General features: G+C 45.3%; 2 protein-coding genes across 5 annotated transcripts; one reads left to right on the top strand and one right to left on the bottom strand.

The window, feature by feature from the left end:
- JOSD1 (Josephin domain containing 1) lies at positions 1–19,145 on the top strand. 4 transcript variants are annotated; one of them, XM_088025380.1, is made up of 6 exons: positions 1–85; positions 362–640; positions 15,967–16,095; positions 16,201–16,395; positions 17,019–17,114; positions 17,247–19,145. In XM_088025380.1, the coding sequence occupies exons 3-6, from the start codon at positions 15,983–15,985 to the stop codon at positions 17,425–17,427; spliced, it is 585 nt and encodes a 194-aa protein (XP_087881506.1). In that variant the 5' UTR covers positions 1–85; positions 362–640; positions 15,967–15,982; the 3' UTR covers positions 17,428–19,145. The 4 variants fall into 4 exon arrangements, with proteins under 4 accessions (XP_087881506.1, XP_027971152.1, XP_027971150.1 ...); XM_028115351.1 differs by having other exon boundaries at positions 362–683; XM_028115349.2 differs by having other exon boundaries at positions 2–85; positions 362–1,205.
- Positions 19,146–20,079: 934 nt separating this feature from the next.
- Positions 20,080–22,094, bottom strand: TOMM22 (translocase of outer mitochondrial membrane 22). Its single transcript, XM_028115352.2, has 4 exons — positions 21,963–22,094; positions 21,598–21,716; positions 21,011–21,128; positions 20,080–20,782 (listed from the first exon to the last, which is right to left on the bottom strand). Exons 1-4 carry the CDS (start codon positions 22,077–22,079, stop codon positions 20,708–20,710), a joined length of 429 nt encoding a protein of 142 aa, XP_027971153.1. The 5' UTR covers positions 22,080–22,094; the 3' UTR covers positions 20,080–20,707.
- Between the last annotated feature and the right edge of the window lie 4,433 nt (positions 22,095–26,527).

Raw genomic sequence — 26,527 nt, 5'->3', positions numbered from 1 at the left:
CGTCGGGCTCAGGTGCGCGCGCTTGCCCGCCCGCCCGAGCGCGGCCCAGGTGGCGGCCCGCAGCGCCAGGTGGTGGCCTGCAGCGGTGAGGGGGTTGACCCGCGGCGTGGGTGGGGGCAGCGGCGGGAGGGCGTGTCGGCTTGCACTCACGTGATGGGCGGGGAGGTTGGGGTGTGGGCGGTGAGGCGAGCCGGGTGGGCCCGACCCCACCCCTCGCGGGCCTGCCAGTCGCTGCGCAGGACCTTCCCTCGGGCTGGGGCCGGGCCCGCCCCCCCCCGCCCCCCCCGCCCCCCCCGCCAGCCTGGTTCTCCGCGGCGGTCCGCTTGACCGCGGGAGCTGACCGGGGTTGTTTCCTCCGCAGGGCCGCGGCGAGAGGGTGAAAGTCCGCGCGTTCCGAGGGAGCCGCCCCCGCCTCGGCCCGTGCCCTGCGGGGCCCCACCGCACCAGAGGGGATGGAGAGCAGCCCCCGAGGCCCCGGCTCGGCCCGCGATCCCACGGTGGCCGGCCCTCGCTAGCGGCTCGAATTTTGCATTTTACCCACCACCTAGGCCTTGTCTCCTGAGTCAGTGGCGTTGCGGTTTGAAAGAAATGGAAGAAAAGGAGCGATGTGACCAATTCCGTTCGGTCCTCCTGCGTTGAGGTCTGGTTGGCATTTGCAGACAGGAAAATACGGCAAGAAAATCGTGGGTTTTTTGTTTTTTGTTGGGTTTTTTTTTTTTTTGGAGGGGAGGGTGGGAGAAGGGAAACAAGGTCTTAGATCGTCTATGATTTTTTAAAAAAAATCTGCACTTTGACAGTAGTGGCGAAATACACTAATCCAAAAGTGGTATTTCTGTTGATGGAGGTGGATTTTTTTTTTCCTTTTGATTCCAACCTTTCTCCCCGTGACAAAGCATAAATCATGGAGACCAGAAAATAAGGTGGACCTCAGGAATCCTGAAAAGACCGAGAAGCTTACATTCTTCCTCTGGAGGGAAGGGTGGGGTGTTTTTAGCCCTCTCTGGAACCTAAAACGAAAACATGAGTTGCGTGCCATGGAAAGGAGACAAGGCCAAATCTGAATCTTTGGAGCTGCCTCAGGCAGCACCCCCACAAATCTACCATGAGAAACAGCGCAGGGAGCTTTGTGCCCTGCATGCCCTCAATAACGTCTTCCAGGACAGCAATGCTTTCACCCGGGAAACGCTGCAAGAGATTTTCCAGAGGTAGGGGACCTTCTCCTTGGCATTTTTACACTGTTTGCTATTTATGAATTTCTGTGGGTGGGGCAGTGTCTCAGCTACATAAACCTTCAAACCAACAGGTATTATTAGCTAGATGTTAGCAGTTATAAGGGACACAGATGGGAAAAATAATCAGCCTCGTTGGTTGAGCACTTACTATATCGACAAGGCACAGTGCTAAAAGCCTCAGTTGTGTGATCCCCTCAACAATCCCATGGAATATGTGCTATTTCCATTTTACGGACATAGGCAGGGCTCAGAGAAGTTCAGTACTTTGCCTGAGGTAACATGACAAGAGATGGAGCCGAGTTTGAATTCAGGTTTGTATCTGTGCGGTTGGTCGCTATGTTGTAATGCCTCTCAAGTCCTGCCCCCGAGCGGTTACAGTCCCGAAGGGGGACGGGAGCTGTACACACTAAGTCACCTCTCCTCAGGGGTGGGATGCTGTGGGTTTTATAAGGAAGGTGCTCAGCTATACACAGCGCTCAGTTTGTGTACGCAGCCATGTGCTGGCCGTGGTGCTTTTCATAAATTGCTTTGTATAGCTCTCCCCAGCAGTTATTTTACTGTTTCTCTTTTACTGATAGAGCAACAGGCGGAAAGGTCAGGTAGTTTGCCCAAATAGCTTCTGAATAGCAAAGCTATGATTTGAAGCTGACTCTAGATCTCTTCCCCGTTCTGCTTCATTCTCGATGGCCTTTTATACCCACTTTGCCAAGTGCTGCCTGACAGGTTGATAGAAGTTCAGCCTTTTCTCTCTCTACTTTGATGTTCTAAAATTCTTTTTATCAGAGGGTTTGAGAGTTGGTTCTCTAGTGTCTGGATGGACACAGCAACTCCTCTGCTCTGCTACTTCCTGAGTATTGGAAAAGGCATGTCAGAGCAATGGTATGATCCGTTCCCGTTCACCCTGCTAGTAAGTTGGGCCTGGGTCTAAAGATACGGACTGTGATTATAAGCTGTTTGTGGATAATTGCTGTTTGCGGATAACTCTTTCAGTTAGTTGTGTTTTCCCTGAATGAAAGAATGCTAAATATTTGCTAAACACTCAACATGGAACCAGAGTTCTATTCCTGGCTACTAAAGCTCTAGAAAATGTGTACTACGCTCCCCAGTTTCCTACCAGCACAAGGTAAAGATCCATCTCAAAGTAATAGCAATAGCAAATATACTCAGCTTCCACTCCAGAGGCAGAATTCTATGTAGGGCATTTTGTATGGAAAGATTCAATGTGGATAGAAACAAAGAAGCATGAAAGGGATCAGAGAAAAGGGAGAAGAGGTGAGGAGAAGAGGGAATTTTATAAACAAACATTTACTAGCGGCCTGCTGTGTGCCAAGCACTGCTAGGCACTGTAGAGAAAAGTTGAACAGGACTCAGCCGCTAAGTACATCCCAGGCTCTACATTGACCAGACCTTGAGAATAAACTTAGGTGAAGTTAGAACCCTGGAATTTAGAACCGTTTGAAAGGGAAAAGATGATCTGTTTGGATCTTAATGGAAAGAATAGTAATGTTGGCAGGTTAAACTAGATAATTTTAAATTCCCAGATACAAAGTTTTATGCTCTTTTGAAGATGGGGCTGATGAATGGGAGAAATGGGAGAAAAATTTTGATGAATGCTCTTTGTTGAGAGGAAGTTCATCCTAGCAGTTGAATTTTAGCCAGATAAAAAAGGAGAAATACAAAAGCAGGGTGGAGTTTCAGTAGTTGTGGATATGAGATGACTCATGTTTGGAACAGAAATGAGTAGGAACTAAGAAAAAACTAAAGCCAGTGGCCCAGCAGCATGGGGATAGGGAATAGAGGAGTCAAGGTGGCAGAGTCTCAGTCCAGGATTTGAACATAGTGCTAAGAGCCACAGTGATGGCAGAAGAGGTCACTGGTTTGAAAAGGATCTGTTTTCAACATGTGTGTGAAATTAGAGAAAAGCTCGGAAACTTGGCAGCTGTCATCGTGCACATATACAGATGTGGATATCTGATCTTGTACATCTCATCATATATGAGCCTGTGCTTTGAAAAAGGAAGGATTTAGAAGTCAAATGATGTAGTAGCAGCTTTGCTGAGTTGTTTGGAAAATTCTCAGTTTCAAACCATCTTCACCAGACTCATCTCAATTGTTCAGTGATTAAATGTTCTTGCAGCTGGGTATGCACCTCACCCCCTGCAAAAAAAAAAAGTAGCTGTTAAAATCTAAATAGATGAAAACTAGGTTGGTACCATTCAAAAACTCTAATGCAAGCTGGACGGGACAAAGAATTTTAGATATTGGTGAACAACCAGCATTCTTCTACCAAGAGAAGTCTAACCCTCCCCATTAAAAGGTCCCTGAGCAAGTGAAAGGAGCCACATTTAAAGGTGTGGTGTTGGTAAATTGCTAAGTATAGAGAGTTAACCTCTAGAGATTGAAATCATTTTGTCCAAGGGCCAGGCAAACACATCATCATCATTGCCAATACTTAAAGAGTACATCGATGTGCCTGGCCCTGTGATCTGTGCTTTATATATTTAATAATTTAAAGATCCATCATCAAGTTCTGAGACATTTTCTAAGGTCACATTTCTTCAGATCTGATAAAAAGGAAAATAATAATTAGGAGAGAAAAGGAATCTTTTTTTTTTTAAGATTTTATTTATTTATTTGACAGAGAGATATAGCGAGAGAGGGAACACAAGTAGGGGGAGTGGGAGAGGGAGAAACAGGCTTTCCACTGAGCAGGGAGCCCGACGTGGGGCTCGATCCCAGGACCCCGGGATCATGACCTGAGCCAAAGGCAGATGCTTAACAACTGAGCCACCCAGGCGCCCTGAGAAAAGGAATCTTGGTGAATGTCTCCACATCTCCTTTTTGTTAAAATCTGAAATCCTCATCGTAGCCGGACACAGGAATAACCACAAGGGAGGACCAGGAACTCACCTGAGGGCATAGGCATTAGTGAGACCTGGCTAGAGCCCATTTTCTCACTTGGAGATCATCACTTCAAATCCCATGGCTCTAACCTGTGGCTGTGACAACAGAAGTGAGAGGCTTGCTTTCTAGTCCAGACCTTCTATCCAAATCATGAAGACCATCCTGAACAGGAGTTTGCCAAGGAGTCTCAAGAAAAGAATCACAGAACAGGATGCCACGGAGTTCATTGGGACGCGTGTGTCAAACTGTCCGGGAGACCATTGAGTGTATTAGGTGTAGGGGTTGGATCCTAGCTCCGTAGCCCTCACCAGCTGCACAGGGCTGTGCAAGTCACTGTAGCCACGCTGCATCTCAGCTTCCTTATTAACACTGTGGGATTAAGTTCTGTCTTAAGACTGTTGGAAGGATTAAGAGATAAAGCTCGTAAGAGTAGCTAACACAGTGGGCACCTGGTTATGGTTAAATAGAAACAAGTACTGGTATAATGGCCCACTGGGCAGACCCCACTTATTCAAATGACCACTCTAGGAATGAGATGGAGGCCATTCTCTGCATTCCCTGTAGTGATATCGTCTAGGCCAGCCCGTGTTTACTCAGTTGCCCCTGCTTTGCCGTGAGGGCTGCAGAGTAGAAGAGCCATCCCCTGTGCTTCAGGAATTTGCTATTTGGTTGGACACGTATAAGGTAATGGAATTCTTGGGCGCCTGGGTGGCTCAGTTGGTTAAGTGACTGCCTTCGGCTCAGGTCATGATCCTGGAGTCCCGGGATCGAGTCCCGCATCGGGCTCCCTGCTTGGCGGGGGGGTCTTCTTCTCCCTCTGACCCTCCCCCTGCCATGCACACGCGCTCTCTCTCTCTTTCATTCTCTCTCTCAAATAAATAAAAAAATCTTTTAAAAAAAAGATAATGCATTCTTCAATGGTCTTGTAAGATGGGGATTATTCCCATTGTTGCAGATAAGCCAACAGGCACGGAGATTAAATCACACAGTTAGTATTGGTGCTGCTTGCTAGGATACTGTGTGGTCCTCCCCATCTCCCTGTATTTTCTACGCAGAAGCCAGGAAAGATTCCATGGAAGAAGTAGGATGTGACATTGACCTTGAAGAAGCTTTAGGATTTGGCTTGGAACAGGAAACAGGATGAAAGAATAGAGGCCACATGGTCGTGGTGTCTGAAGTGCACTAAAAGGGGCGCCTGGGTGGCTCAGTCGTTAAGCGTCTGCCTTCGGCTCAGGTCATGGTCCCAGGGTCCTGGGATCGAGCCCCACATCAGGCTCCCTGCTCCACGGGAAGCCTGCTTCTCCCTCTCCCATTCCCCCTGCTTGTGTTCCCTCTCTCGCTGTGTCTCTCTCTGTCAAATGAATAAATAAAATCTTAAAAAAAAAAATGAAACCAAAAACTAATGATGTAATATATGGTGATTAACATAACAATAAAAAAATTAAAAAAAAAATGAAGTGCACTAAAAGCCCAAGGAGAGGGGAACGGCAGGCTCAGTAGGGCCAGGAGGGTTGAAGTTAGCCAGTGGGCAGTTGGCTCCAGTGGCAGTTCTTACATGAGAGAGTGAAATGATAACTTGGTGAATGTGGCAGGAACATTTAGGTGACTTGGTGGAAGGGGAGTTTGGGAACAAGATCACTTTATTTTATTTATTTTTTAAAGATTTTATTTATTTGACAGAGAGCGAGAGAGGGAACAAGCAGGGGGAGTGGGAGAGGGAGAAGCAGGCTTCCCGCCGAGCAGGAAGCCCGATGCGGGGCTCGATCCCAGGACCCTGAGATCATGACCTGAGCTGAAGGCAGACGCTGAATGACTGAGCCACCCAGGCGCCCCAAGGAGATCACTTTAGCAACCTGTTTCAAAAGCCCAGATATGGGGCAAGGAAGCTCCAGCTAGGGGAGAGCAAATGGGAACAGACGGGAGAGGGTTGGAGCCTGAGATAGAAGCTGTGGGACATGGAGAGGAGACCCTGGGAACACTCCTGTAAGGTGCACCTCAAAAAAAGGTTTGGTTGTATATGTTTGGGATCTGAAATCTACCGTCTCCTCAAGACTCGAGGTGAATATTAGCATATTAGGGGCTCCACAAATTCCCGCAGGAAACCCTTTTATTCGATTTATTCAGCCATTAATGTGTTGAACACCTTCTGTGATCATCTGGGAACACACTCAGGAAAGCGAGGCTCCAAGTTTTTTGTTGTTTTTTTTTTTAAGATTTTATTTATTTATTTGACAGCAACACAGTGAGAGAGGGAACACAAGCAGGGGGAGTGGGAGAGGGAGAAGCAGGCTTCCCACCGAGCAGGGAGCCTGATGTGGGGCTCGATCCCAGGACCCCGGGATCATGACCTGAGCCGAAGGCAGATGCTTAACTGACTGAGCCACCCAGGTGCCCTGCGCGGCTCCAAGTTTTGAGCTTGGTAAGGAGTTAAATAGTGAACAAGGTAGAAGACCCAGAAGTTTCTTTGTTGCAGCCTTCATGCATCTCCTAGAGACTTCCCTGAAAGTACGGAGAAGCTATTGAAAAGTTGGTGAAGGGGAAGGAACTTGATACACCTTGAGCTAGGCTTGCTTTCATATACTTTCTTATTTAATACAAGAGCCCACTGAGAGCCTTTGTCCTTTGAAGCTGTATTTTAGGTCCAGGCCCCAGGGATTCCACTGGCCTTTCCTCTTCTCACCCAACTACCATCACCCATTCTGGTTCTTGGGTCCTCACCATAAGACGAGTAAGCACAACATTGGAGTCAGACAAACCTGAGTATGAATCCTAGTTCTGTCATTTGTGAGATAAGTGATCACAGGCAAGTCACCATTTTAAATCACCAAACTTCAGTTTTTTAAGCCTGTAAAATGGAAACAATTTATAGCTTCATAGGTTTATTGTGGAAATTAAATGAGATACACATAAAAGCATCTTGCATTGAGTGTGGCATGGAATTTTTCAATAAATGGTAGTTATTGTTACAATAAAATGCAATTTGGTGGCAGAGTGAAGTTTTGTGTCCTCTGATCCCCTTCTTTGCCAGCTCTGGGGACAAGCACACAACCTCTTTTTAAGGGTCTGCCACCAATGTTTACAAAGAAAGAGATAGGGTAGCAAAATAAACATGGCAAACATGTCAGTAAATATTTCTGGAGCACCTGTCATGTGCCAGGCACTCTTTGGGTCCTGGTGATGTAGTCCTAACAGGATAGAGAAGGCCCCTGCTGTCATTTTAGTGTGGAAAACAGACATGGCTGGTTGTAACAAGGGCTGTAATTAAAGCAGGTGGAGTAAGAGCTGGTGCCTGGAAGAGACTGAAGATTGGGTGCTCAGAAAAGGCCTCTAAGGCACTAACACTTGAGACCCAAATAATAAGGAGCAAACCAAGTTTCAGCCAACTTTACAGATGGCTGAAACAGTGTGTGCAAAGGCCTTCGGGTGAGAAGGAGTTTTGTGTGTTTAAGTAGTAGGGAGCAGGTGTGTGTGTTAAAAGAAGTAGGGATGAGGTCAGCAGTGTTCTGAGGGCTTTGCAGGGAGAGGAAGTAATTTAGACTATTTAAGTGCTTTGGAAGCCATTGGAGGGTTTAAGTAGTGGAAGGAATGTTTTATGTTCAAAAAATATTAGTATAGTTGCTGTGTACAGAGAAGTTTAAAAAAAAACAAAAACAACTTTTTGTAAGATTTCTTGAGTGTTTGGAGTTGACCTAAAGTCATGATTCTCTTCTAGAGATGGCCCTTAGCAGCCTCCTGGACATCTGCCCTCCGATTTTATTCCTGAGAAACTCACCCCATTTCCCTTCTTCCCCTTCACAACAAGGTGGAAGTAATCTACCCCTTCCTTCAAGATGGCCTTTCCTCAGGTCCTGGCCTGACAAGCCTGTGAAAGCAAAATCGTAGGACTGGAAACGCCTTTAGAGCTGCTGTCCTTGCCTTGGATGAAGGAGTAGCTAATAAGGCCTGGCCAAAAATGACTTAAAGCTCGGTGGGCAAGTTTGTTTGGCACATTCATTTTTTTCAGTTGATTCATTGTGTTTTAATTTTTTTATTTTTTATTCAATTATTTTACACACACACGTATATTTGAAATACTTTAGGTGGCTCATGCATTCCAGTTCAATGTAGGCCTTACTACTTCTTATTGCTTTACATTTGGCCCCAGGTTCATACATTTATGTTACCCGTCTGAGCGTCTGTATGCCTTGGAGTATTTAATGATTAATGATTACCAAGTGTGCAAGCGTTAAATAGAAAGCATTTCAACTGTAAAAGGAAAAGAAAAAAGGAGAGAGTAGAGTCCAAGATGGTGGAGGAGTAGGAGACCTGAGTTTCGTCTGGTCCCAGGAATTCAGTTAGGTAGCTATCAAATGATTCTGAACACCTGCAAACTTAACTGAAGATCTAAGAAAAGAGTAGCTGCAACTCTACAAATAGAAAAGCGACCATGTTCTGCAAGTTGGGAGGTGCGGAGAAGTGAATCCGAGGTGATATATCAGAAGATAAACTGCAAGGGGTGGGAGCCTCTGTAAGCCGGCCCGGGAAAGTGAGCAGCAGAGCACAGAATCAGAACTTTGAGAAGTCTGCTCCGATGAGGGATGTCCCTGCCTGAAGGGTGCTCAGGTGGCAAGGCGAGGTAGAATCCTAGGTGGAACAGTGTGGTCTCAGGATCTGAGGGGTCACAGGAAGACCGGGAGTGTCTGAGTATGGCAGAGCTCCCAGACATTGGAGCGGGGAAGCTGGCTGCAATCAGCGAGCCCAGGGACTCTTAGCTCAGGGATGCCATAAACCATGCACCGTGGCTGCAGTCAGCAAGCTCGGAGTGGACTCTCAGCCTGGGGTTGCCATATACCATGAACCACAGTACAGTTGGCTGACCGCTCTTTGAGCAGGGGCCCAGCAAGCAACAGAACCTCAGCGAGACCCTCCTCCCTCCCCTGGGGGAGGAGCGGTGCAGGTGCGCACTGCAGGAGTCTGCAGGGTTTAGAGACTCAAAACGGGTTGTGTACCTGAGACAGAAATGTCTGGTCACAGACTGGGTGAACATGCAGTGCAGACAGAGACCAGGGAGACAGGAGTGATTGCTTTTCTCTGAGGGCTCACTGAGGAGTGAGGCCCCGAGCTCTCAGCTGGGGCTGAAGATTGGGAGGCCACCAATTTCATTCTCATCCTCTAAAGCCACGTGGAAAGCCTTCAGGGAATAAAAGAGCAATTCAGAGCCGCTTAGCCTCGCCCCAGGCAAGGGTGGTGCAGTTCTGGGGGGGGTGGGGGTAGACACCTGAGAATCAGTGCAACCGGCCCCTCCCCGAGAAAATCAGCAAGAACATCTGGCTAAGACCAAGTTTACTGATCACACTGAACTGCAAAACTCCAGTGCTAGGGGAAAATAGTATATAGAATTCATGGGTTTTTCTCATGATTCTTTAGTCTTTCAATTTTAATATTTTTTCCCTTTCCTTTTTCAACCAATTTCTTATTTTATCAACTCTTTTATAAAATCTTTTTTAATCTTTTTTCACTATCATTTTTAGAGTTACATTCTATCCTTTTATTGTATTTAATTTTATTTTTGTATATATATGTTTTTCGTTCTTTACAATTTTGGGATACAGTTTCTTCTAACAAACAGACCAAATTGCACCCAGAATCTAGTGTATGGCTCTGTTCTCTTAACCTATCTGATCATGTTCTTTTTTTTCTTCTTTTGCTTAGGCTTTTTAAATTTTGATCTTTACAGTTGCAGTCCATCTTTTCAATGTATTTAATTATATATATATATATATTTTTTTTTTTTCTTTACAATTTTGAGATGTAGTTTTTCCAACAAACTGACCAAAATATACTCAGGACATAATATATTGCTCTGTTCTGTTCACCTGTCTGTTTATATTCCTTTTTTTTCTTTTCTTTAATTTTCATTTTTATGGTTATATTTTATTCTTTCATTATATTTAACTTTATTTTTATACATATTGTACATATATGTTGTTTTTTTTTTTTTTACAATTTTGGGATCTAGTTTTCTAACAGACCAAAATACACACAGGATCCTGTGTATTGCTCTGTTCAGTTCACCTGTATGATTATATTCTATCTCTTTTTTATTTTATTATTTTTTTTTTTGGTTTTTAGTCTCTTCTGATTTGTTTAGTGTATATTTCTCTGCTGTCATTGTTGCCATTTTAGTATTTTGTTCTCTCATTCATCTTTTCTTCTCTAGACAGAATGACAAAGACAGAAAAACTCATCTCAAAAAAGAGAACAAGAGGCAGTACCATCTGCCAGGGACCTAATCAGTATGGATATAAGTAAGATGTGGGAACTAGAGTTAGAACAACGATTATAAAGATACTAGCTGGGCTTGAAAAAAGCATAGAAGATATTACAGAACCCCTTTCTGGAGAAATAAAAGAACTCTAATCAAGTCAAAATCAAAATGCTATTAATGAGATGCAATCAAATATGGAGGCTCTAACTGCTAGGATAAATGAGGCAGAAGAGAGAATTAGTGATATACAAGACAAAATGATGGAGAATAAAGAAGCTAAAAAAAAACCATAACTACTGGATCACGAGGGTAGAATTCGAGACATAAGTGATACCATAAAGTGAAACAATATTAGAATAATTGGGATCCCAGAAGAAGAGGAAAGGGGGGAGCAGAAAGTATATCGGAGCAAATTATACTGGAGAACTTCCCTAATCTGGGGAAGGAAACAGGCATTCAAGTCCAGGAGGCACAGAGAACCCCTCTCAAAATCAATAAAAATAGGTCAACACCCTGACATATAATAGTGAAACTTGCAAATCTCAGAGACAAAGAGAAAATCCTGAAAGCTCGGGACAAGAGGTCTGTAACCTAAAAGAGTAGAAACATAGCCTGGCAGCAGACCTATCTTCAGAGACCTGGCAGGCCTGAAAGGACTGGCATGATATATTCAGGGTGCTAAATATGCAGCCAAGAATACTTACTCCATTCATTCAAAATAGAATGGCTATCATTCAAATAGAAGGAGAGATAAAAAGCTTTCAGGACAAACAGAAACTAAAGGAATTTGTGATCACTAAACCAGCCCTGCAGGAAATATTAAGGGGGATCCCTTAAGTGAAGGGAGAGCCCAAAGGTAACATAGACCAGAAAGGAACAGAGGCAATAATACAGAAACAGTGACTTTACAGGTAATACAACCACACAAAATTCATCTTTCAGTAGTTACTCTGAATATAAATGGGCTAAATGCTCCAATCAAAAGACAAAGGATATCAGATTGGATAAAAAAGCAAGACTCATCAATATGCTGTCTTAAAGAGACTCATTTTAGACCCACACAACTCCAGATTGAAAGTGAGGGGGTAGAAATCCATTTATCATGCTAATGGACATCAAAAGAAAGCTGGGGTGGCAATCCTTATATCAGACAAATTAGATTTAAACCAGAGACTGTAATAAGAGATGAGAAAGAACACTGTATCCTACTTAAAGGATCTATCCAACAAGAAGATCTAACAATTGTAAATATTTATGCCCCTAACATGGGAGCAGCCAATTATATAAACCAATTAATAACACAATTAAAGAAACACATTGATAATAATACAATAATAGTCGGGGACTTTAACACTCCACTCACTGCAAGAGAGAGATCATCTAAGCAGAAGATCAACAAGGAAACAAGGGCTTTGAATGACACACTGGACCAGATGAACTTCACAGGTATATTCAGAGCATTCCATCCTAAAACAACAGAATACACATTCTTCAAGAGTGTACGTGGAACATTCTCCAGAGCAGATCACATACTGGGTCACAAATCAGGTCTCAACTGGTACCAAAAGATTGGGATCATTCCCTGCATATTTTTGGACCCCAATGCTTTGAAACTCAAACTCAAACACAAGAGGAAATTTGGAAAGAACTCAAATACATGAAGGCTAAAGAGCATCGTACTAAAGAATAAATGGGTCCACCAGGAAATTAAAGAATTTTAAAAATTCACGGAAATAAATGAAAATGAAAACACAACTGTTCAAAACCTTTGGGATGCAGCAAAGGCAGTCCTAAGAGGGAGGTATATAGCAACACAAGCCTTTCTCAAGAAACAAGAAAGGTCTCAAAGACACAACCTAACCTTACACCTAAAGTAATTGGAGAAAGAACAGTAAATAAAGCCTAAACCCAGCAGGATAAGTGAATAAAGATTAGAGCAGAAATCGATGAAATAGAAACCAAAAGAACAGTGGAACAGATCAGCAAAACTAGGAGCTTGTTTTCTGAAATAATAAGATTGATAACCCCCTGGCCAGACTTATCAAAAAGAGAAAGGACCCAAATAAAACCATGAATGAAAAAGGAGAGATCACAACTAACACTGAAGGAATACAAACAATTATAAGAACATATTATGAGCAACTATATACCAACAAATTAGGCAATCTGGAAGAAATGGATGCATTCCTAGAGATGTGTAAAGTATCAAAACTGAACCAGGATGAAGTAGAAAACCTGAACAGACCCATAACCAGCAAGGAAATTGAAGCAGTAGTCAAAATTTCCCAACAAACAAGAGCCCAGGGTCAGATGGCTTCCCAGGGGAATTCTACCAAACATTTAAAGAAGCATTAATACCTATTCTTCTGGGGGCGCCTGGGTGGCTCAGTTGGTTGAGCAACTGCCTTCACCTCAGGTCATGATCTCAGGGTCCTGGGATCAAGCCCCACATCAGGCTCCCTGCTAGGCAGGAAGCCTGCTTCTCCCCTTCCCACTCCCCCTGCTTATGTTCCCTCTCTCGCTGTGTCTCTCTCTGTCAAATAAATAAATAAAATCTTAAAAAAAAAAATACCTATTCTTCTGAAGCTGTTTCAAAAAATCAAAATGGAAGGAAAACTTCCAAACTCTTTCTGTGAGGCCAGCATTACCTTGATCCCAAAACCAGATGAGGACCCCACCAAAAAGAATTACAGACCAATATCCCTGATGAACATGGAGGCAAAAAATTCTCACCAAAATACTAGCCAATAGGATCCAACAGTAAATTAAAAGGATTAGTCACCATGACCAGGTAGGATTTATTCCTGGGCTACAAGTTTGGTTCAACATCCACAAATCAATGTGATACACTACATAAATAAAAGAAAGAACAAGAACCATATGATACTCTGAATAGATGCAGAAAAAGCATTTGACAAAGCACAGCAACCTTTCTTGATTCAAACTCTTCACAGTATAGGGATAGAGGGTACATACCTCAATATCATAAAAGCCATCTATGAAAAACCCACAACAAATATCATTCTCAGTGGGGAAAAACTGAGAGCTTTTCGCCTAAGGTCAGGAACACAGCGGGGATGTCCACCATCACCACTGCTGTTCAACATAGTGGTAGAATCCTAGCCTTGGCAATCAGACAACAAAAAGAAAGAAAAGGCATCTGAATTGACAGGGAAGAAGTCAAACTCTCACTCTTTGCAGATGACATGATGTGTGGAAAACCCGAAAGACTCAACCCCAAAATTGCTAGAACTCATACAGGAATGAAGCAAAGTGGCAGGATATAAAATCAGTGCACAGAAATCAGTTGCATTTCTATACACCAACAATGAGACAGAAGAGAGAAATTAAGGAGTTGATCCCATTTACAACTGCATCCAAAACCATAAGATACCTAGGAATAAACCTAACCAAATAGGCAAAGGAGCTGTACTCAGAAAACTATAAACACTCATGAAAGAAATTGAGGAAGACACAAAGAAATGGAAAAACGTTCCATGCTCATGGATTGGGAGAACAAATATTAAAATGGCTATGCTACCTAGAGCCATCTATACATTCAATGCAATCCCTATCAAAATACCATCAACTTTTTTCACAGAGCTGGAACAAATAATCCTAAAATTTGTATGGAACCAGAAAAGACCCCGCATAGCCAAAGGAATGTTGAAAAAGAAAACCAAAGCTGGTGGCTTCACAACGCCAGACTTCAAACTCTATAACAAAGCTGTAATCATCAAGACAGTATGGTACTGGCACAGAAAAAGACACATAGATCAATGGAACAGAATAGAGAACCCAGAAATGGACCCTCAACTCCATGGTCAACTAATCTTCGACAAAGCAGGAAAGAATATCCAATGGAAAAAAGTCTCTTCAACAAATGGTGTTGGGAAAATTGGACAGCCACATGCAGAAGAATGAAACTGGACCATCTCCTTACACCACACACAAAAATAGACTCAGAATGGATGAAAGACCTAAATGTGAGACAGGAGTCCCTCAAAATCCTAGAGGAGAACACAGGCAGCAAACCCTGTGACCTTGGCCACAGCAACTTCTTGCTAGATACGTCTCCAAAGGCAAGGAAGACAAAGGCAGAAATGACTATTGGGACTTCTTCAAGGTAAAAAGCTTTTTGCACAGCAAGGGAAACAGTTGACAAAACCAAAAGGCAACCGACAGAATGGGAAAAGAAAATGTCTTATCAGATAAAGGGCTAGTATCCAAAATCTATAAAGAACTTACAAACTCAACACCCAAAGAACAGATAATCCAAGAAATGGGCAGAAAACATGAACAGACATTTCTCCAAAGAAGACATACAAGTGGCCAACAGACACATGAAAAAATGCTCAACATCATTCGGCATCAGGGAAATACAATGAAAACCTCAATGAGATACCACCTCACACCAGTCAGAATGGCTAAAATTAACAAGTCAGGAAATGAGAGATGTTGGCAAGGATGCGGAGAAAGGTGAACCCTCCTACACTGTTGGTGGGAATGCAAGCTGGTGCCACCACTCTGGAAAACAGTATGGACATTCCTCAAAAAGTTGAAAGTAGAGCTACCCTACAACTCAGCAATTGCACTGCTTGGGTTTTTACCACAAAGATACAAACGTAGTGATCTGAAGGGGTACCTGCACCCCAATGTTTATAGCAGCAATGTCCACAATAGCCAAACTATGGAAAGAGCCCAGGTGTCTTATCAACAGATGAATGGATAAAGAAGATGTGGTTTCTGTGTATCATGGAATACTACTCAGCCATCAAAAAAAAAAGAAGTCTTGCCATTTGCAATGACACGGTTGGAACTAGAGGGTATTATGCTAAGCAAAATAAGTCAATCAGAGAAAGACAGTTATATGATCTCCCTCATGTGGGATTTAAGAAACAAAAGGGAGGATCATAGGGGAAGAGAGGAAAAAATGAAACGATGAAATCAGAGAGGGAGACAAACCATAAGAGACTCTTGATCATGGGAAGTGGACTGAGGGTTGCTGGAGGGGAGGGGGTTGGGGGATGGGGTACCTGGGTGATGGGCATTAAGGAGGGCACATGATTTTAATGAACACTGGGTATTATATAAGACCGATGAATCACTGAACTCTACCTCTGACAGTAATAATGTTATGTGTTAATTAGTTGAATTTAAATAAAAATTTAAAAACTATAAAAGAAAACAAGAGTAGCAACAAATACTACCAATGGTAATGTTTAAGAAAAATGGCTATATTAAGGCAGGAAGATCAGCAAGGAAGAAGACTGCAGAAATAGGTAGGCTGAGGGTTTCACAAATGAGACCTCTTGTGGAACATGGTTTGGGTCCATTGACTTTCTGAATGACAGCCAAGTAGGCCCCACCACTACGGAATTAATGTTTTGCATAAAAAGAGAGGTGGTAATCCCTAGGGCAGTAGGAGTCCAAACTATAAAATACTTGGGTAAAAAGTGGTTACCTTGTACTGGATGGGGGAAAGAAGCTTCCGGGGGCAGTGGTGCAAGGTGTCTGTGGGGTGCCGGGCAGGAAGAGTTGGACAGCCCACACGTCTCAGCCCTCCTCCTTTCACATTTGTAGGTTGTCTCCAAACACCATGGTGACCCCCCACAAGAAGAGCATGCTAGGAAATGGGAACTACGATGTGAACGTCATTATGGCAGCACTTCAAACCAAAGGCTATGAAGCTGTCTGGTGGGACAAGCGCAGGTAATCTGAACCAGGCTTGACTTGATGAGAACAGGCACTCGGGCCCGAGTGGGGAGGTGTTCCTGCTGGGAACCTTGGGGAGTTGATGCCTTTTCTCTTCTGCAGGGATGTCAGTGCCATTGCTCTCACGAATGTCATGGGCTTCATCATGAATCTGCCCTCCAGCCTGTGCTGGGGTCCACTGAAGTTGCCTCTCAAAAGGCAGCACTGGATCTGTGTTCGAGAGGTGGGAGGTGCCTATTACAACCTCGACTCCAAACTGAAGATGCCCGAGTGGATTGGAGGCGAGAGCGAGCTCAGGTACCTGTTGTGAATGGGCCGGGCTCCTTCCTTTGGTGCGTTGGGGAAGTTGAGCCCATCTTTGGTTATTTGACGAAGGAGACGAAATCCCTAGCGACTTGGATCCTCTCCCTGCCCTTAGAATCATGGTCTCAGACTTGAAAGACCTGTATCTTTGATGGCCCCTGAGGATGTGAAGTCCCTTTGGTAGAGAAGTTCCCACAGCCAGAATGCTGGCCTTCTGGTCTGGTAGGACCGGCATCATAACATTCTCTATGCTTAGACAAATGGGATGGTACAGCTGCCGGTTCAGAAGGCAGACAGACATTTAGACCAGAAAGAGCTAAATTTCCCTGAGACCAAAGAAGAAACTTTTTTTTTTAAACAATGACAAGGCCCTTACTTCGGGCTGGCTCTGTTCCTCACATAACTGAGGATGAATGAAAATTCAGGTTGGCAATGAGCTGGACAGGTTGAAGGGGTAGCCAGATGTGGAACCCTGCAAGAACAGATCCCTCCAAGAGTGTCTTTAGGACTGCCAAGGGCGTAGATAATGAGGTCACTGGGGAGCATGCGGCCCCGAGGCTGGAGTTTGCAGTTTTACCAGCATTTCATTTTCTCTCATCTACCCTTTGTTCCCATAGGAAATTTCTCAAACATCACTTGCGAGGAAAGAACTGTGAACTCCTGCTGGTGGTGCCAGAAGAGGTGGAGGCCCGTCAGAGTTGGAGGGCTGACGTGTAATGCAGTTCTACCCAGCCTTCCCTCCCCTCGGCCCCCCAAGTCCTCTGTCATGTGTTGTGGCCTATCCAGTGGGTCTGCCCTTGCCACTCCCCCAAACATCTCATTGGGTTTCCCCTCCGCTTTGACAGTGCAATAGGACAGACGGATGTGTGGACGGTTACAAGAACCACCACCCAGCGTTACTCATTCCTGGGACAGGAAGGTAGGAGCTCTGTGTGCTTAGGGCGGAGCTGTGGAAGACCCTTGTTTTCTTTGAGGAGGAAGAAAGGTGGGTCCAATCTTACTTTCCCCATCCCTACGAGGACTTGACAGAGGCTCTGCTGGAGGACACTGCTGCTGTGACTCACCTGGAGATGCTGCCTCCACTTCCCCTTTCCTGGCAACCAGTGGGTCTGAAGACATAGTACATGCACAGTCCATGTGACTGGCTTGACGGACCCAGAGCATAAGGGCCTCTCAGGAAACCATCTCCAAAACCCCAGCAGTGGTACAGCATGCCATCTCCAACCCTTAATGCCACCCATTACCCCCATTTTGAGGGTGGTTTATGGCCATCCTTGGGAGTTTTCTAATGAAACATTTAGTATTCCATGCCGGGTGGTTGACTCCTGCAATATTCTAGTGTGACAGGGTGAGCTAGATACCTAAGAAGACATGGCAGAAGGCAGACTGGGGCCGGCACAGATGGCCTGTCGGCCTCACTCCAGCATTGTCCCTGCCACTTCACTACATTGATTTCGGAGGCTCTGGGGCACAAGATAGGCCAGAGGGCAGTTTTTCCGGTTGACACACTCCAGCAGAATCAGGAAACAATTAAGTCTGCTTTCGATATCAAATTCCACTAGTTTGAGAAACAGTTGAGTGAGGAAAAGTATTGTGAAGATAAGCTACTCAGAGAGTAAGAGCAGCTAGAATTGGTAGAAGTCCTAGGCTCGGAGTCACTATAGTGACAAGAATCAGAACCCTCAAGTTGGGTGTTTACGTGCATTATGTTATAGGACCTGGATTTGTCATCTTTCTTTAGTTTCCTTTACAAATCAACGAGAATTGATCGATCCCCTACCTCTTTAAATAGTTGTAGGCCACTTTTCTCCTGTAACTTTGGAAAACAAAAGAGAAGGAGGGGAAGTATCCTACCACACTGTGTGTCACCCAAGTGGTTGTGGTTGCCTCAAGACAGGTGGGCAGACAGGGATGGCCTGTCTACCCCTTACAGTTCGGTGGTCTTGGCGGGTCTGAGAGCTGCCCCACTGGCCAGACGTCTCTCCAGCAGCAAAGCCAGCCTGGGGCTTGCATGTCAAGCCTGAGCAAGCTTAACAGGATTAAGCTGAGGCTTTCTCCCCACTGTGACTGGAGTGCATGTTTACACCAGCACTTTTTCTGCACATGTATCTTCAATCCAACAAGGCCGTTTTTTATGCTGAGTAACAGAGGCCACCAAGCGGCTACTGCATCACACCCTCTTGGCAACTGGCTGCAGTCTCTTCTGCACCATTTTCCACACCAGACCTGCTTGGCACCACAGGGAGCTCTTTACCCCTGCACAATGACATTCCAACCACCACCAGCCAGAAGTTACAGCCAACCTGATTGTCACAAGCAGGACCTTGGGTCCATGGGCACTGTCAGTGATAGTAAGCCATCTTCTGGGAGGACGGGGCACTCTTCTCCAATCTGCTTGGGCCTGTGCAAATGGCACTTTAGAGGAGTCCCCGTGCACTTGGAGTCCATGAGCCAATGGGATATGCAAAGACGCTTAAACATTTCAGGGCTGGTTTCTCTGTTCATATCCAATTTTGGTGCTTAGGAACAGGGACCCATGCTGATGCCCAAGGGCAAAAAGCCCCACTTCCTTTAAGGAAGGGGGCAGGCCTGACCCTGATGCCCAATAAGGGGCAACCCTAGGCTTTTTGTTTTTCTTGCTTTTATTCCTTTTTTTTTTGTTGGCCTTGTGCTGGGTTTGTTTACAAAAGATGTATTTTGTTTAACCAAATATTAAAAATGGAAAACTCCATACATAAATCTCACCTGTCTGCCTGAATTCTGTAATTACGTATGTGGAGGGGGAAAAAAGTAAACTTTAGTATAACAGTGCTTTAGAAGAAAAACTCACTACCATCATAAACCATCTTTTAGACCTATTTTGTGTTTTGGTCAAACCTCTCAAGCCTCAAAAATCCAGACAAGATATTCACTAAGTAGGATTTGGTTCAAAAGCCTGAGACATTTTTCAGTTCACAAAAACTAGGCTCAACAATCTGAGGAATCTGAATCTTAAGTACAGGTTTTCTTTACCAGCACTGACAGGTGACCAGTGTTTTTCTCTGGTTAACAAGGTCAAGATCACATAGCAGAGGGCGTACTGGATTTGAATTCAGATCCAGCATTTCCTATGCAGTCTGGTAGATTACTTAACCTTTCTGTGACCGTTTCCTCTGTAAAATAGGAATAGTACTACACCCTAAATTGTATAGTTGTATTCTGATAAATATGATACACATAAAAGGCTCAATACTGTTAACAGCACAGTGCTAATAAAAATTTGTTACATGAAAAACTGCAAAGTTCAAAGACAAGGGTACTTGGATTCATAATCAGCTCATCTCAGCAATTATTTTTAAAAGAACCAAAAAAGTTCTATTTGCCACCCTTCCCTCCCTAGACCAGAAATCAGTACCTGTGTCATCACCTACAAATCCTTTATGTCACTGTAGATTGTACAAGTACATGGACCTAGTCCTTTGTTGGTGGATCTGAAAATGATTGTCTGAATTCAGGGCAGAGATTACTATTAAGAGGTTCTTGGCCAGAAATAAACATCTTTTTCACTTTTGGAAGTTTAACTAACTTGCACCTGAGGGGTCAAACTGTTAAATGGTGATGGCTAGCTGAGCTGAGAGGAAATGTGAGGGGCAGTCTGAAGTGATTTCGAGATGTGTATCACAAGTACATAGATGACACTTTCCATTGGAATCGTTTTTAATATTTAAATACAAAAAGTGAGCACTTACTTTTTTTTCTTTTTTAGACAGACACACAGGTCTCTTGATAGCCAAAATGGGCAGAGGAAATGAGCTCCTACTCTGTCCATCCTATGGTTGAAACTGCTGCCCGGCCCTCCCTCCTTTCCAACATAGGAATTCACAGTGGCTGTGTTACACTACGGCTGTAATGCATTGTGTATTTCATGTCGTGTGCATGTCCCTTCCCAACATCTCATGCTTAAAAACAAAAATGGTCAGGGGTACATCCTTCCCAGTGGCATCAGTTCCTCTGCCACAATGGGATAGTGAGATCTTCCGGTCATGAGTGACTTAGTGAAAGGGGTGGGATGGCCAGAGCTGGAGTAACCGTCTGCATTCCTGAACTCGTATCAGAGTGAGAACAGAAGAAATGGGACAGCGTGGAGGGCACAGTTGCAAGTTGGGAGTCTCCGTGAGACACTGGGGAGAATTCTCCCCACCAGGTTTAGATAGATCAATGTGCCAAAGTTAAAAAAAAGAAAAAAAAAATCCAAATAATCAGCAGTTCAAACACTATTGAATTTTCAAACTTGTCCCACTGAGACAAGTCATATAGCAGTAGCAATCTAGATCTTTCCAGGAAGTGAAGGTAGAGCCCCTGGCATTCCTCCTGAGAGCCCTGTGTTAGGCCCTAGAAGTATCTGGAAAAGAAAAGGAGGGGTATAAGGCATCACACAAGCCTAGGGATCGCATTTCCACTTAACTGACAGGGCAGACAAGGTCTACACAAACTGCTGAGCACAGGTACCCAAAAAACCATGGGCTGGAGCCCAATCTCTACCCACAAGTAACTGCTGGTCTCCGCAGGTGCTGGGAAATCAACAACTTGCCTCTCCACCACTGGCAACAGGCCCAGGGGCTGGGCTCACCTGCCGCTGCTGCAGTTGCTGTTGCTGCTCCATTTGCAACTTCTCAGTCTCAAAGACGACAGGAAGAACCAGGATCATGAAGGAAGTGGTCCCAATCCACAAGGCTGCCCTGGAAAACCTGCAGAGGGAGTGTGAGCATGAAAGTGAGACACAAAAACGGGCCCGCTTCACCAAGGAACCAGTAACCAAACCTCTCACGCTCCCATGTTTTTGACAGGCGTGTTTCTACCCAACCCTTGCACCATCCTCCTACCAGAAACAGGACAAGCACTTCTGCCGGCCGTTTATCTCCTGCCAGCAATTCCAACGTTCTCCTGAGTTCTTACAAAGCTACTTATACAGCACATTAATTACCTCACATAATGTGAAACAATCCTCCCAACAACCCCGACCCGTAAGAACTGCCACTTTAGGGAAAGGAAACGGAGACCAAGAAAGGTTAAGGTACCCACCAGCCCAAGGTCACTCAAGTGGTCTAGGTGGCGGGCTGGTCTCCAACCCCCGTCTGCTACTTCCAAATCCCACGCTCATTCGCGGCACTTCAGTCACCCCAGGCACGCCCCAATGTCTCTGCCCTCGTCCCTTACCTGTACATTTTCTGAGCCACAAAGAGGGAGAGATCAAAAGTCGCTCCAGCCGCGGACCGGACCCTCTCTGGGAACATCTCCGTCAGACCCCACAGTCTCTCCGACAGGGTCTCATCTAGCTGTGGTGGATGCGGCGCGGGTCTTGACCGAAGCAACGGCTACCATCCCCTGGGGCTAGGGCACCCTGCCCCGGCCCAGTGGGGGGCCCTAACCCCGCCTCCCGGAGAAGACACCTCCCCCCGACCTCTCCGGGCTCCGCGACGCGCCTTCGTCCGAATCCCGCAGCACGCGGAGCTCACACCCCCGAGCCGGTCGCTCCCCGCCCGTAACTTCGCACCCCGCCCCACACCGCAGGGCCCCAGTACCTCCTCGTCGTCTTCCTCCTCCAGCTCCTCTTCAGTCTTCTCGGAATCGCCTTTCGGAAGCAATTCGTCCGGGGACAGAGGCGCCGCAGGACCGCCAGCGGCGGCGGCGGCGGCCATGGCTGCAGGGAGACACCGGAAGCGGAAAAGAGGAGGCAAGTGCAGCACACCCCGCCCCCCCCGGCGGACAGAGGTGCTCTTCCGGGAGCCGGAGGCTGAAGTGCTGCGGAAGAACGACGCCTTCTGGCCGGCGGACTTCGGCTGTCGGCCAAGTAAGAAACACCTGGGAAATTTGATCCAGGTACAGAGTCGCGGTGCTTCCGCCGTAGTAATTCTCTCCGGTTTAGGGTGGGCCCAGAAATCTGCATTTTAATAAGCTCCCAGGGGCCACACTGAGACAAACAGTAATCCAGTCTCATTTCCCGGCGGGGTGTGTTATTTGGTAAGAGTTAGATATTTGGAGGTTTATTGGTCTTTTGGGAAAAGGTCCAGTGAAGAGTGCCAATGTACTAAGACAAAGGCAAGAATTAGCACTTACATACTTGAGTACCAGGCACTGTGTGTGTGTGTGTACTCATTTAATCGTCACAGCAACCCACTGAGGTATGTACTATTATCCCTGGTTTAGAAATAAGGAAGTTGAGGCACAGTACAGGGGTGCGTGGCAAATCCTTCTGGAGGATATAGTTCTTTTTTTTTAAATTTATTTATTTTTTATTTTATTTTGTAATTTTTTTATTATGTTCAGTTAGCCAACATACAGTACATCATTAGTTTTTGATGTAGTGTTCAACGACTCATTAGTTGCGTATAACACCCAGTGCTCATGCCATCATGTGCCCTCCTTAATACCCATCACCCAGTTGGTTACCCTATCCCCCACCCCCTCCCTCATGTAACCCTCAGTTTGGCTCCCGGAGTCCAGAGTCTCTCATGGAGGATATATTTCTAGAAGCAAGTTTGCCGGCCAGAAAGTATGAACATTTAGTACTTTGCTCGATATTAGATAATTGCCCTCGAAATTATATCATATACTTTTTTTTTAAAGGTTTTATTTATTTATTTGACAGAGAGACAGCAAGAGAGGGAACACAGGGGGAGTGGGAGAAGCAGGCTTCCCACAATATATCATATACTTTAATGATTGTAAATGGAAGTGTCCTTTTCCCCACACTGTCCCCAGCATTAGGTATTATCCATATTTTAATTTTTTGCCTCGATGGATCAAATGCTTTTTATAATGTGCCACACAAGTTCTTTTTTTATTTTATTTGAGAGAGAGAGAGAGCGCACAAGCTGGGGTGGGGGCAGAGGGAGAGGGAGAAGCAGGCTCCTCACTGAGCAGGGAGCATGTCACAGGGCTCTACCCCAGGACCCTGAGATCATTTTTCTAAAGATTTTATTTATTTATTTGACAGAGACACAGCGAGAGAGGGAACACAAGCAGGGGGAGCGGGAGAGGGAGAAGCAGGCTTCCGTGGAGCAAAGAGCCCTATGCGGGACTCGATCCCAGGACCTGCGATCATGACCTGAGCCAAAGGCAGACGCCTAACGACTGAGCCACCCAGGCGCCCCAGGACCCTGAGATCGTGACCTGAGCGGAAGGCAGACGCCCAACCGACTGAGCCACCCAGGCACCCCTCACACAAATTCTTAATACAAGGGTGATTTGATAAACACTTTGGCCAGCTGACCATGGAATCAGAGAATCTCAGGACTGAACAGTCCAAGTCTCTATCTGATGCAGGACCATGTCCTTCATCCTGTGCTAACATAAGGAGGGGCAGGTATGTTTGCACTTCCTCCTGTAACAGTCCTTGGTTCTTTTCAGCTCCAAACAGGGCAGCACTGACCATAGAAAGTTTTTATGTCGGGACAACTGGATGGCTCAGTTGGTTGGGCGGCTGCCTTTGGCTCAGGTCACGATCCCAGGGTCCTGGGATCAAGGCCCGCATCGGGCTTCTTGCTCAGCAGGGAATCCGCTTCTCCCTCTGCCTGCTGCTCCCCTTGCTTGTACACACTTGTGCTCTCTCTCTGACAAATAAATAAAATCTTAAAAAAAAAAAGTTTTTATGTCTCAAAAGGGTGCTTACTGTTTTATTCCATCACATAAAGTTCAAAAACCGGTAAAACCAATCTATTGTGTGGATTAGTGATTCCCTTTGAATACCTCGGAGGGGATAATATTTGGTAAGGGGCAGGAGAGTGGCTTCTGGGGTGCTGGTAAAGTTCTATTTCTTGACCTGGGTAGTGTTTACCTGGGTATGTTCATTTTGGATAATCTATCAGGCTGCACACTTATTATGCCTTTTTGCATTTGTTAAAATTATTTATGTTGGCTAGCACTATATAAAGTGGGCAGCTTAAGAGCCCAGTACCAGTGGCTTTCAATTCTTTTGTGGGCTTTTAGGAAATGCTGGAAGTGTTTGAGGGAGAGAAGGCAATCTTTTTTTCCCCTTTTTTTAAGTAGGCTCCATACCCAACCTGAGGCTTGAATTCACGATCCTGAGATCAAGAGTTGAATGCTCTACCAAGTGAGCCAGCCAGGTGTGCCTAGAAAGGCAATCTTATGTGGAAGGTACAGGCTTTAATGCCTCCAAGTGGAAAGTCACAATACTAATGTGGGGAAGTTTTAGGAAAACTTTAACCAACTAATTTTGTTTATAGTCACAAGAGCAATACATGATCTAAAACAAAACAAAAACCCTGAATAAAAGAACTTTTGGGGCGCCTGGGTGGCTCAGTCGTTAAGCGTCTACCTTCGGCTCGGGTCATGATCCCAGGGTCCTGGGATCGAGACCCGCATTGGGATCCCTGCTCAGCGGGAAGCCTCCTTCTCCCTCTCCCACTCCCCCTGCTTGTGTTCCCTCTCTCACCATCTCTCTCTCTCTCTCTCTGTCAAATAAATACATACATACATACATACATACATACATAAATAAATAAATAAAATCTTAAAAAAATAAAAGAACTTTCAATAATTCTATCACTGAGGAGGGATAAAAAAAAGAGGGGGGGACATCATGCAGTACAGAGTATTAAAAGCCCCGGGAGAGATGCTAAGTGTTAATTTAATTGTTTTGCAGGAACTCCAGGTTTCCTCCTGAAGCCAACTGGAACCACTCCGGACACTGCGCCCCTTAGGGCCCAACAAAATGCAGTAAACCCTCCCTTACTTCATAACTTCCTTTATCTGATTTTGAGTCACGTAACTCCTCTCCCCTTTACTCAGACCCTTTTCCACTTGTTAAAAATCCCTGGCTCTCCTGCTTCAGGGAGGCCGACTTGAAGCTTGTCTTCCCGGCTCCTCATTTGGCTGCAAGAATAAACTTTTGCCTTGCTGCACACTTGAAGTCTGTTTCAGTGATCAGCTTTACTGCACGTCAGGCACTTGAACTTGGATTTGGTTACAAAATGGGGAGTTACTGTTTGATGGGTACAGAGTTTCAGCTTTACAAGATGAAGCATCTGGAGATGGATGGTGGTGATGAGTGCAATCATTATGAATGTATTTGGTACCACTGAACTAATTATAAATGGTGAAGATGGTAAATTTTATGTTGTATGTAATCTGCCACATAGAAAAAAATTTAAATTAAAAACAAACAGAAAATCAAAACTCTTGGGGGAAAAGGGGGGGAAGAGGAGCCTCAAGAGGTTCAAGGAGGAGCTGCTGGAGAGGAAGAAGGGAAATCGGGAGAAGAGTGGCTTCACTGAAGGTTTCAGGGAGAAATGCCAAGCAAAGAAGACGCAAGGCAAGAATGATGTTCGGCCAGGGGGCACTATGGAAGGGTAAGGAGACAAATAAAGGTGCTAACAAGTGAATGTGAATGCCCCAGGCAGGTCCACAGCTAACTTTGCCATTTGGATGGAGATGGGGCGTTCTGGAACCCCAGCCTCTGGCTCCTCTCCTACCCTATCCCGTGAGTCTATGATTTCACCTCTCCTGTTTCTGTCCTGTCAGAATTTGAAATTGGTGATACAGCAGTTCTTGATGTGGGTCAGTGGGCAGGCACAGATCCCTTTGAGAATCTTAGAAAAGCTGTAAGCCCCTCCCATAAAAAAACACACATTAGCCTGTATCTGCACAATTGTGCAGGTGGATCCCCTTGCAAGGCCTGTAGGACTCCCTCCAACTGCCTCTAATCCTTCACTCGCTCCCTGACGCCCCCAGAGTTTCCGTGCAGCTCCCCCATAACAGCGCCCCGTAACTTGATGCGCGGCGCAGAAATTCCCAAAATTGTTGTAGTATCACAAGAGATAACATCAAGTAGACAGCACTATTTACTTGGGTGGCCCATCCGTAGCAGATTTGGCTCATAAAGTCTTTGAAGGAGGAAGAATTTTAACCAGAACCTGAAGGATGTATCTGACTAGAAAGGTTAAGAACTTGAAAGTAGGGGCGCCTGGGTGGCCCAGTTGTTAAGCATCTGCCTTCGGCTCAGATCATGATCCCAGGGTCCCAGGGTCCTGGAATCGAGCCCCACGTCGGGCTCCCTGCTCCATGGGAAGCCTGCTTCTCCCTCCCCCACTCCCCCTGCTTGTGTTCTCTCTCTTGCTATGTCTCT

Source organism: Eumetopias jubatus, unplaced genomic scaffold (assembly GCF_037043125.1).
Source record: "Eumetopias jubatus isolate StellerSeaLion01/CBP00866 unplaced genomic scaffold, mEumJub1_p1.0 scaffold_8, whole genome shotgun sequence".
Lineage (NCBI taxonomy): Eukaryota > Metazoa > Chordata > Mammalia > Carnivora > Otariidae > Eumetopias > Eumetopias jubatus.
This window is presented reverse-complemented; position numbering and strand designations above follow the sequence as displayed.

Excerpts from the sequence above, each read along its gene's own strand:
- TOMM22 (XM_028115352.2), bottom strand. The coding sequence starts at position 22,079 with ATGGCCGCCGCCGCCGCCGCTGGCGGTCCTGCGGCGCCTCTGTCCCCG. Across the intron at positions 21,129-21,597 it reads GTGGCTCAGAAAATGTACAG|GTTTTCCAGGGCAGCCTTGT; the intron begins GTAAGGGACGAG and ends CTCCCTCTGCAG. Across the intron at positions 20,783-21,010 it reads AGCAACTGCAGCAGCGGCAG|ATACTTCTAGGGCCTAACAC; the intron begins GTGAGCCCAGCC and ends TTTCTTTTCCAG.
- JOSD1 (XM_028115349.2), top strand. The coding sequence starts at position 1,021 with ATGAGTTGCGTGCCATGGAAAGGAGACAAGGCCAAATCTGAATCTTTG. Across the intron at positions 16,096-16,200 it reads GTCTGGTGGGACAAGCGCAG|GGATGTCAGTGCCATTGCTC; the intron begins GTAATCTGAACC and ends TCTCTTCTGCAG. Across the intron at positions 16,396-17,018 it reads GGAGGCGAGAGCGAGCTCAG|GAAATTTCTCAAACATCACT; the intron begins GTACCTGTTGTG and ends TTGTTCCCATAG.